The sequence below is a fragment of the Camponotus vicinus genome, unplaced genomic scaffold (assembly GCF_025532165.1).
Source record: "Camponotus vicinus isolate PSW18456_S1 unplaced genomic scaffold, iyCamVici1.0 SCAF_7, whole genome shotgun sequence".
Classification (NCBI taxonomy): Eukaryota; Metazoa; Arthropoda; class Insecta; order Hymenoptera; family Formicidae; genus Camponotus; species Camponotus vicinus.
Window position 1 is genome coordinate 9,245,645 of NW_028141979.1, and position 12,797 is coordinate 9,258,441.

General features: G+C 25.6%; 1 protein-coding gene across 1 annotated transcript in view; it reads left to right on the forward strand.

The window, feature by feature from the left end:
- LOC145975239 (aminopeptidase N-like) overlaps positions 1 to 10,172 on the forward strand; it is a 10,545-nt gene extending 373 nt beyond the window's left edge. The window contains exons 2-12 of the mRNA XM_083105578.1: positions 1,039 to 1,567; positions 1,675 to 2,169; positions 2,296 to 2,482; positions 2,863 to 3,013; positions 4,367 to 4,448; positions 5,645 to 6,000; positions 6,314 to 6,591; positions 8,876 to 9,072; positions 9,236 to 9,565; positions 9,654 to 9,723; positions 9,919 to 10,172. Of these exons, the coding sequence (XP_082961704.1) occupies positions 1,059 to 1,567; positions 1,675 to 2,169; positions 2,296 to 2,482; positions 2,863 to 3,013; positions 4,367 to 4,448; positions 5,645 to 6,000; positions 6,314 to 6,591; positions 8,876 to 9,072; positions 9,236 to 9,565; positions 9,654 to 9,723; positions 9,919 to 10,041 (2,778 nt within the window). The 5' untranslated portion in view covers positions 1,039 to 1,058 and the 3' untranslated portion in view covers positions 10,042 to 10,172. The remainder of the gene's footprint in view (positions 1 to 1,038; positions 1,568 to 1,674; positions 2,170 to 2,295; positions 2,483 to 2,862; positions 3,014 to 4,366; positions 4,449 to 5,644; positions 6,001 to 6,313; positions 6,592 to 8,875; positions 9,073 to 9,235; positions 9,566 to 9,653; positions 9,724 to 9,918) is intronic.
- The last annotated feature ends 2,625 nt before the right edge of the window (positions 10,173 to 12,797 follow it).

The window sequence follows — 12,797 nt, forward strand, 5'->3', positions numbered from 1 at the left end:
GTAAGTATTGTTTTTTATCTTTTACATATATTATAGTTAAAAAAATAAAGACATTTACGTTTGTACTGTGATAGCATGTTTCGACTATTTTGACATATAAAAAGTGTAAAATCTATAAGCAAAAATTCCTTTTGACATTACAAAATTATTATGTAACTTTATATTATTGCTATAAAATTTTACCTAAGCTATAAAATATTATCTAATTATCTAAGCTATAGCTATAAAATTATCTATCTTAAAAACGTTTAATATTACCTGTGTTTTGTTTTTAAAATATTTTTTATAATGAACGTCTAGGACCAGTAGGATATGTTAATTTGAATGTGTAATGAACGAATAAACAACAAATAATAAAAAATTAACATTTTATTCAAAAAGATGTGTTATAAAAATATTAACATAATTGTTTTTAGAATTTTGTTCGAATGTTTGATACAATTCGCTATATTATCAAAATTTCAAATATTTGATGATATTTGATTTCCGTTCAGTGTTTATATGTCTTTAATACATTTCTTACTTAAGAAACAGATTGATCTTGAAAATAACATGTTAGTAAACATACAGTCCATATCATGTATAAAATCGCGTTGTTCAGAATATACCTTCATTTCTCATACATTTTAATGCTTATATTATATTATATATATATGTATATATATATACATATATATATATATATACACTGAAATATGTAATTGCACTAGAAAAAATCTTAAAGATATCTAAATTGAGATAAATAAGAGTTATGTTTATTGTGCTTGTCCTATTGGAATTATCTAAATACGTTTTTTTGTCTTCTAATATTCAAATTCGAAAAAAATATTTCATATGTCGTTTTAATAATTTTTATATTTATCTTTTCTAATCAATCCTTTATTTATTAAACTGTATTATTTTAATTTCTTTTTAAATTAATCGTATTTTCTTATGAAACGTTAGTAAATTCTTTTAAACGTTTTTTTCACACAAAAGTCGATTGAATTGCATACTCTTTGTAAACCTTGTCTTTAACGCAAGAACGTTTTTTTATAGATATCCAAACGAAATTTAACATGACATTCTTAAAATTATTATTAAGTAGTAGTATAATATACATAACCATAATGGCAATAGCGAGTTCTATGGATGATGAAGAATCAAAAATCAAAGGAGTAGAAATCGATGAAGAATCGAAAATCGCAGTGCGCAGTGTATTAAACAACAAATCAAGCAATATATCAGATTATATATTTCCGTTACATTATCATATGAAGTTAATGTTACACAATGATTATCTCTATAGCGAATGCAAAATCACTTTAAATATTTCTTATGCAAAACAATACATAAGTATTTATGCACCGGATTCAATGCGTATAATAGAATCGACATTAAGGAAAATTAATAGTAGGATTTATGAAACAAAAAACATAAGTCGTGGTGAAAACAATACTGTTTTGCTCGATTTCGGTGATGTCTTGTTGTGTGGACTGTACGATCTGTATATAGACTTTATAATCCCAATTAATATCGCAAGAGAGTCTTTCGGAACTCCGTACATAAATAAAGATGGAGAAATAGAGTAAGTAAAAGAATATATGAAATATCAAATTGTACATTTGTGCATTCTACGCTTACAATTTATCTAAAATTAGTCATTATCTAAAATATATCATTAAAATACGGTAGGTGGTTAATCGCAACAGTTAGCCAGCGAAGAAACAGCTATCAAAGGAAAAAACAGCAAATATTTCCATATTGGGACAAGCCAGAATTAAGAATTACTTTTATTATTTCCATAATGCATCATCCAAAATACAAAGCTTCGTCAAATATGCCGATACGAGATACTGAATTGATGAACGATAATATGATATGGACATATTTTCACGAGACTCCTTTGATCTCCATAGATAGTGTAGCATTTCTGGTATCCGGTTTTCATGAGATCATCCTCTCGGATGATGAAACAATACGTTCATCCATATGGTTCAGACCACAATCGGAACCGCATCTAGAATTTGCGAATACTGTTATTATTTCCGTTAGTGTATATATGCGTAAATGGAATATTTTGGGAACACTTGAGGACATCTCTGTTTTATTTGAGAGCAAAGTGGATCATGTCGCAATCCCGGATTTACAAAAAGAAATCGAACAAACTTTGGGTTTCATTTTTTATCGGTAATATATATAATTGATAATAGATATATTAACTATTTTAATTACCTATTATATTATAATCTATTTACATAAGAGGTTATATTAATATCCAAAATATTTCATACATATAAGTATAATTATTTTTAGAGAAGCAGATATCACTTATAATGAAGAATTAGATCCTGTCGCATACAAAACGATAATTGCGCGCTTAATTGCACGTGGGATGATACAAAAATATATTAGAAATCTGTTCAGACCAACTTACTTAAGGCGTCATAAATGGTTAAACGAAGGATTTAATATATTTTATCAAGCATACATTATCGACAAGGTTATTTTATTATTAACGCTATTTGAATACGCAGTCAAATGATTAACAGTTTAGCAATGTAGATAATTGTTAAATATTTGTGCAAATATTCTGTTTTATTTCTTAATTATAAGAAATGATAAGAATCCATGTCTTTTAAATTTCTAGAAATCCAGTAAAAGAAATTTAATGAGAACTAAAAATATGTAATTATATATTAAAATCGCAGAAAAATATATTTACGCACTCAAACACACATAAAAACTTTATTCTTAACAGTAGCATATAATAATGCCAGTTTTGATATCTACCATGGTAGATATGCAGTTTTTGATATGTACTAAAAACTTTTTCTTTTTGATTATTTATGATTAATTATGATTTTATCGAATTGATTTTAGGCTCTGCCAAATTCCCGAATGATGGATCTATTTGTAGTTCAAGTTCAGCATGAATTACTCTATTTAAATACTTATGTTGTTATAAATTCTACCATAGAATATAATACTTATCCTAAAAATTATTTACAGTCTTCTCTTTCTCAAATCAAAGGTATGCGTATAACATTGCATAATTAAACAATTAAATAATTATAAATTTCTGAATGTTAATTTCATAGAAAATGAGAAAAGTCATTTATAAACAAAAGACTCTGTATGATTCTTATGGAAATTGAATTTTGAAGTTTGGTGAAATTTGCAGAAACTCTGGAAATAAATAGTTTATGTGGCAAATCAAATATCACAATAAGCGTGATATCGTTTGATAGAGCCGTTTCGTCACTACAAGCGTTCAAATATCGAAATGAAGCGTTATTTCATTACTACTGAGGAAAATAAATAATACATTATTGAGTAGAATCACGCACAGTTTATCACTTGTATTAATATATATAGGTAATATATTTATGTGGAAAAAATATACATGCATGTATATATAGAGTGTTCATAAAGTTCCCATCCACTATATTTCATAAAGGGTTCAAAAATTACGAAAAATCATGAAATAGGTGTTCAATTATTTGGAGGGGCTAGTCTTTTGAAGGAATTAGGGAAGTTGTACCCTTCCTTCATCCGAAGGAGGAGACTTAGGAAAAATCCATATTATTATACTTTTTTTAACTAATTATATATTTTATCAAATATCAAATATCATGGCGACAACAGCGGCGATGCAGCGACACACATTTTTTCCATGTAAATATATAAGTAAAATGTATTAATAAAAATGAACTGTGTCATGCTAATATATTATTTACTTTTGCTTAATATCGCCTTATTTCGATATTTGAATAAATTGACTTTTAGCGACAAAACGACTTCATCAACCAATATCGCATTTATATTTTGACATTTGTTTAACTTTTATGGCGTTTTCAGATAAACTATTTAATTCCAAAGTTTCAGCAAATTTCATCGAAATTCAATTTCCACAAGAACCGTACGAGGCCCTTCATTTGTAAAATTTAATTTAATTATTATTATTTTTAATAGATTTTATTATAATATTAGCAAAAACAATAATAAGAAAAATATCTAACTAAAATTTAATTTTTATATAACTTTTATATAATTTTATAATGTATAATTTTGTAAATTACAACTATACATGTTTATCTAAGACTTCGAAAAATCATAATAAAATATAAAACGATTTCTTATAATTGTTTAAAAAAAAATTAATTTTTAACAAATATTTCATCATTCAGTATTTATCTATTATTATAAATTATTTCGTTGAAATGTATTTAACAATTTTTTATAGCTGCTTACTTAGATTTAATTACACAAATTTTGTGTGATATATTTAGTTTTATTATTTACAAATATATTCACAAACCTTTATTGCGCATTTCAGTAAAGGGATTTTAAATATATTAAATTTTTTTTCTTTTAAACATTATAGGATCCATTATATGGCGCATGTTAGAACGAACATTGCCACTTGATATATTTTTAAAGGGATTTAAAAAATATTTGAACAATCAGTAAGTATAATGTATTGTAATATAATAATATACATCATAGAGGAAAAGAAAATCGAAATATATAATAAATTTAATAAGATATTTATCCTATTGTAATGTTTGCAAGACATAGATATTTGAAATCTCAAATTTATACTGTTATTTTATATTTATGAATTTTTGTCGAGAGTGTGAATTTCAACTTGAGTTTTTTCTAATAAATATATGATAGATATTCATATTTTTTAAATAACAAACAATTCAAATTAAATAATTTCGAGAATCTAATTTTACAAGCATAGAATATAAACACTCTAAAATCTTTGTAATATAAAAATTAATTTATTATTTATTCAGTCACGACAAATGCTAACATAATTATTAATAAATATATATTAATATATATTAAATAAAAATATGTACATAAAATATAAATAAAATATTTTTATTAAAAATATGTACTAAAAAATATATATTACATATATGTATATATGTTTTTATTATTTTTGTATATGTTATAAAAATAATATATATATATATATATATATATATATATATTTTATTATATTTTTATAACATGAAATCCACGAATCAATCGTGTATATTATATATATATATATATATATATATATATATATATATATACAGGGTGTCATGAAAGTGAGCATGACTTTAAAAAATTAAGGTAGATTGGCTCAAAATTAGAAGAAAAGTCTTGTACAGTTATGCAATGTTCGCAATAATTAACGAGAAATAAATTAAAGAAAATCGGCCAATGCGCGTGGCTAGAAGTGCGTGGCGGTGAAGGCGGTCTCACTGTAACATAATGACGGCGCGAGGCGAAACGGTGATTAGAAAGGGGAAGAGCCTTTGCCGCGCGCTTACACGCTCATCGCTCCTGGCCACACGCATTGGCCGATTTTCTTTAATTTATTTCTTGTTAATTTTTGCGAATATTGCATAACTGTACAAGACTTTTCTTCTAATTTTGAGCCAATCTACCTTAATTTTTTAAAGTCATGCTCACTTTCATGACACCCTGTATATATATATATATATATATACAATTATATTAAAATTCATAAATTTCTATCTCTGTAGTTACATTATACAGTAGATTAAAATACGATATTAAATTTTGTAAATTATGATTTTCTTTTTAAATATTTATCAGCTTTAATATAGTGTTAAAACGATCATATTGTTAAATTTTATAGATTCCGTAATCCTGAAGCCACAACTTCCGATCATTTATGGTATGCCATGACATCTAAGATAATTGAATCGAATCCCGAATATGATTTTAATATAAGAAACACAATAGAATTGTGGAATATGCAGAGATGTTCTTTCGAGTTGGTGGTGACGCGAAAATATTCTACTGTATACGTATCGGTACAATTTTACAACAAATCAGATGAGGAACAATATCATATTCCTGTTACTTATACTACGGAGTCGAAACTTGATTTTACCGTAACTTGGACGAATTTTTGGTTAACACCATTGCAGTCAAAAGTGCATATCAATCTTGAAGAAAATGAATGGTTTATTTTCAATTTACAACAAGCTGGTAAATATTGAATAAGAAATATTTATATCTTTATTGTTCATTTATATATATATATATTACAAGTATATATATTTTAGTACATATATATACATATATGAAATTTTAACGATATATTTGAAATTTTCATTTCTTGCTGTAATTTGTAGAATTGCTGATACTTCATGTTAAATAATAAAAACGGAAGATACAAACTTCTCTAATAATAATAATATATTTAATATCGAAATATCTTTAACATCTCGAAATATGTTTAATCAATATATATCATTTCAAAGTATTTAATAATCGACAAAAGTAATTTATTTTATAACAGGATACTATCGCGTCAATTATGATATTGCGAACTGGCGAAAAATTGCACAATACTTAAATTCTGAAAAATATAGTAATATACATGTTCTCAATCGAGCGCAAATCATCAATGATGCGTTTCATTTTGCGATAGAGAAGAAACTTGAATTCTCCGTATTTTGGGAAATCGCTTCTTATTTGGCACAGGAAGAAGATTATATAGCATGGTATCCTATGTTCAAAGCATTTGAATTTTTGTCGAATATCTTCCCATTCTTGGATTTTTATTCTGAATTCAAGGTATATATATACATACAGGGTATATATATATATATATATATATATATATATATATATATATATTTGAAATTAAATTTCTGACTTTTGAAACAAAAAAAATAAATAGTAATGTATAATTAATTTTTTTGTTCAGCATACTACATATATCTATTTTTAAAAAATTTGTTATTATGATACAAAATCGTTATTATGCTTAAATATTTGGTATTGGAATTGTATTGGTAATTGTATGGTATTTTATAATAAACTGTTTATATATATATATATATATATATATATATATATATATATATATAATTATACATTATTATTTATTTTTTTTTTTCAAAAGTCAGAAATTTAAATTCAAAAGGCGCTTACATATGTTTTCTCTTTACATTTAATATAATCACATTTTATAAATTTTGAATTTTTCATAAAGTTATTTTCCTCTAATAATAACTTTAGAATTTATATGCTAACTAATGATCAATTATGTAATTAATAATGAGTGCTTTAGGAAATTATAACACAGTAAGAATTATCTTTCTTATATTAACTTTCTTCCATAGTATTAGAATGCTTACGATGTTAAAAATGTACAAATATTTTGCAAAGAAATTGAGTTATAATTTTAACATAATTGTGTTACATTATATAACACTTAATAATTTAACACATAATAGTCCACTTGTAAATGCTCGTTTTATAAAAGAAATTAATTGATTTAAAGTTTCAAACACTTAAAATCTATATTGATATGCCACAGATTTAAATTAAGAAAATTAAGATTAAATTAAGAAAATACCCGATTACACATTAAAATCATCGATACATTAATATGTATAGACTAAAAGGTAAATGTTCACTTTATGTCACACAGCTCGAAAAATTTTTATTTTCACATATGTTGTAGAGGATACATTCCTAAGTAATACATCGTTTGAATTTTGTGGCGCTTTCTCTTCGTTCCTGAGATATGCAATTTTAAAATTTTATACTTACTTGTATCATCTTTTCGTTACTTTCTAAATATGTTTATATTTTTCTGTTTACATTTATTGAGGTCATCTTTCTGAATAACTTTCAGAAAGTTTTAGCCGCTTATTGTTATTTATTAAATAGTTATTAACAAAAAAAGTTTCAAGAATACAATATAATTTTACCACATCATGTATGTTTAAGAAGAAATATAGGCATACACACACACACACACACGCGCGCGCGCGCGCGGGAGGGTGCAAGGAGGGCCTTCGGCTTCCCCTCTCGCAACCACCCCGCCGGTAGGGGACGCATTGCGAAGAGTTGAGTCACAATGGATATACATATGCTGTAAGTTGTAAAGCGAGGTCCACCTTGACTACCGACGGGGTGGTTGCGGGAGGGGGGGCCGAAGGCCCCCCTTGAACCCCCCGCGTGTGTGTGTGTGTGTACACATACATTTCTGATATTTCTATAGCTTAGCGACATGGAAGTGACATGGAAGTCACAACGAGTAAACGTAAACAAAAAAATATAAACACACAAAGAAAATATAATATGAAACCGTGTTGAGCAAATGTATACAAAAAATGTATACATATAAATAGGATATAACGAAAAGATGACATGAAAGTATGAAACTTCAAAATTGCATATCTCAGGAACGAAGAGAGAGCGCCACAAAATTCAAACGGTGTATTATTTAGGAATGTATCCTCTACAACATACGTGAAAATAAAAATTTTTCGAGCTGTGTGACGTAAAGTAAACATTTACCGACTAAAATATGCAGAGTGTTTCGTAAAGCTTGATTGCTCGTGCGTAAAGCTTGACTCTTGTTTTTTCATTGCTATGCGACACTAGCCGCTGACACATCTACTGCGCATACTCTACGATCTAGCCTCGCGAAATGCGCGCTTATACACATTTTTAATTAATATTTCAATAAATTATTGCGAAAATTGCAGAATGGTAAAGGACCTTTGTGTTGAGTTTATTATATTTAGTTATTTATTATTGCGTTTTACCCACTCACGAGCGTTAGCTTATAAAACACTTTGTATATCGATATATATGTGTTAAGAATTCATTAGATGATATAAAATCCATACCTATATAGATGATAAAATACATACACAATTATTCACACACAAATAAGAAATTGGTAAATCTAGTCATTATGGTATTGATGTTATAAAGTCACATAAATATTAAAGAAATATAAAAGAAAATTATCTAGGAAAAATGTTTATTTGCGCATACATTATATTTGTTCTTGTAAATAATGAATAAACTAAATATAATAATACTTATCAATTTTTAGAGCGTGCTAAGGTTTGATGTTATGCAGAATCTTACATCTAGATACTGGAATCTGTATGACGAAAGTACCATTAACGATCATACTAAATGTTTAAATCAAGAATTCGCAAAGTGGGAATGTATTATAAATGAACATACTTGCGAAGAAAAGTCTAAGCGTTATTTGAAATGGCATCTATCAAATCCTAAAGAAAACAAGTAAATCTTTTCATAATATTTGATTCTTTTTATAGGGAGTTTTTATATTCTTCATATGTTTGAGAAATTAGTTATCGCTTATGTCAAAAATTATTTATAAAGCACTAAAGAAACTATTAACACAATTTCGTTGGAAGATTTTTATTTCTTTTCTGGACTGCAGAATTTTGCCTGGATGGAAGAGGTGGACATACTGCAATGGTTTAAAAACGGCAGATCGTGATACATGGAATAAAGTTTTTAATGATTACATGAAAGGAAATGATACAATTTTAGAATGTCTGGCTTACAGTAAAAATTCTAAAATTATAATCAACTATTTAGAAATAAAATTATTACAAATTTTATTCGAACTCAATCTATCTAATCATCTGCGTGGACTCACGGAGCGAGCTTATGCCTTAAATGCTAATATTTTTCTTTCTGTCATTGGGAGGCATACTAAATATATGCTTACAAGTTTATTAAATAATTACAAATCAATAAGACACGGGTAATTATATTATTTAATAAAGATATACCACACATAGACATGAAGATTTATTGAATAAATTATAAATGTATTGTTTTATTCTTCATAGGCAAGTTGATGATATTGTGACATTAACTGTTATAATTAACAATGCGTATTCTAAGGAACAGTTGGATGAGGTAAATTTTAAATAAATCAAATTTCTATATTTTTAAAATTTCTATTTTAAAATTTACCTTTTACTATAATTATTATATATTTTATACAATATTTTTTTATAATTCTGTTCATAATGATACTCTGTATGTGTGACAGTACAATTATTAAATACAAAATCATTTATTGATAATAATTATTAAAATAATCCATTTTAGATAAAGGAATTCGTAAAGAAGGAGCTGGAAAATTCAATCATTTGTACTGTTGAATACAAGATAGAAACACGCTTGTCGGAGATCGAAAAACAGATAAAATATTTTTGGTCTTTATTCATATAATTGAATGACTAGATTTCTAAGACATTAAGTGTTTAGAAATTATAAATACAGCATAAATATGATTGTGATAATATTTATAAATGTACTTAATTATTCACATATATTTAATTATTCACTAATGTCATATAAAAGTTAAGAAAAATATTGTATTGTATAATATTGTATAAAAATATTTTATTATATAATATTTTATAAAACATTATTATTATATTACAATATAATTCATATTTTTAATATTATATTATATTATATTACATATTACATTGCATTACTTTTCTGTATTAAAAATTTAATTTTTATAATATTAAATTTTTAATACAGAAAAGTAATACAATATAATATGTAATAAAATATAATATTAAAAATATGAATTATATTGTAATATAATATTTTTACTATTATTTTTAATATTATATATTGAATATTTGAATATTTTTAATATTATATTATATTACATTTTATATTGTATTACTTTTCTGTATTATAAATTTAATATATAGATGTTGATTATATATTTACGTAATGTTTATTTTATACAGATATATGTATATGTATATATGGTAATTATACAGAAAGAGGTCAACTTCATGTATAACTTTGACCTTGACATATGTTATCAAGGACATGACCCTGAGTAACTTTTCCTTATAACTTAATCGGTGGTCTCTTATAATTTCTAAGATATTTAAAGTTAAAGTTGGATTAGAAATAGGTTTGGGTTAGGTTATATCGATATTTATGCATATAATGGGCCTCCTCTCCGATTTGCTTTATTTTAAAATGTTTCCCTATGTTATAGGGGAGATCTTCCCAAGTAATTTCGTATATACAGGGTTGTCCATTTAACTCTGCCACCCCGAATAATTTGGTTATTATTGATTATACAGAAAAATGTCATATGGAAAAGTTGTTGCATTTGAAGGGGGAAAATAAGTTTTTGAAGTGAATGTCATCCAAAGGTCATATCTTCTGAGATTTCGGTGGTAGCAATGTTTTTTTAAATGGAACCCCCTATTTTCTATTACATATTCTTGTAGCTCATCTCAAGAGCTTTCCAAAACACTATAATTAAGTTAGTTTTCATTAAGTACTTTCCGAGTTATGAGGCTTGAAATCATTTCTTAATTTTACATAAACCGTAAAATATCTTGTAAAATATTCATTTTTCGATTATCTTACCTTAATACTTTTATGTACAAAATAATAAGAGGAATCAATTGGTGTAAAGAAAACACATAATTGTTTCAAAAGAAAAAATGTAATTTGCAATTAACAATTACGCTGACATAATTATTTATAAATACAATATATATTAACATATATTTTTTAGTATATATTTTTAATAAAAATATTTTATTTATATATTATTTATATATTTCTATTTAATATATATATATATTAATATATTAAATAGAAATATATAAATAATATATAAATAAAATATTTCTATCAAAAATATATACTAAAAAATATATATTATATATAGAGGAGACCAGGGACAAAAGTAACATTTTTTGTATTATAGGTCACTAATTAATTATCGTTAGAGATATAAAAAAAAAGATTATATGTTAAAAAACTCCATTTATTGCTCTATTATTATACCTATGTTTCAATCTCAAATGATAAATATTTAAAGAGTTATTATAGCTTTTCGCAAGTACGTTGATTGTTACTTTTGTCCTGGGGGCCGGGGACGAAAGTAACATAGTCTGGAGATGAAAGTAACAGTTCTTATTTTCGGGAAAATAAAATAAATATGCCTTTTTTCAATTTAAGGCAACTTTTATTATAATATTTTATTAAGCAAGATAACTTTCATTATAAATTTGTATTATATTATATTAAAATAAAAAATAAAATAAATATTTATTTTTATCATCTTTAAAAAACTTAAAAGAAATAATCTTCGTTAAGCAAAATAATTATAAGTAATATCATAAAATAATTATACTTAATATCACACCAGTTTTGTACTTTTTTAAGTCTAAATAATAGTTTAATTCTAAATAATAGTGTAAAAATTGTATGATAACTATTTATACAAAAGAGATTGGTATCTATTCCGAATCACAATTATGGCATACGTAATAAGAACCGCCTTGTACAGTTATTATGGGATCAGCCCCTTATACTTTAAGCATTGAAACATGTTACTTTCGTCCACAGAGTGTCGTGTTACTTTCGTCCCCAAACACATTTTTTAGAATAAAAGCATTATAACCTAAATATGATGCAAGACTTAGCCAAATCAACTATAAAAACTTATAAATACATTTTAGAAGAATACACCGGCAAATAATTACGTCAATATATACACTTTAATTAGACATAGATACAAAAAAACTAAAACAAGAAATAGGTGAATAATGCAAATATACTAATTTCACTCCTGCATGTGCAACCGGCGCGATCGTTCTACAACAATTAGCTGAAAAGGAAGAGAATCGGGGCGTACGCGTTTGACTATATAGTACAAATTATTCAACATATTATGTAGTTTAGTAGGAGGCTTGTTACTTTCATGACGCTGTTTCTTTTGTCCCCGATCTCCCCTATATATTGTGTATGGTATGTAAGAGTGTGTATAATATATTATAGCCAATAATTATACACATGTATATTAATACATAAAAAGATTGTATTCATTATTATTATTCATATATAATTAAAGTCGATGCAATAGTCTATTTATTATAGCTAATATTCAAGCGATACTGCTACTATTTTCAAAGATTTAAAGGGAAACATATACC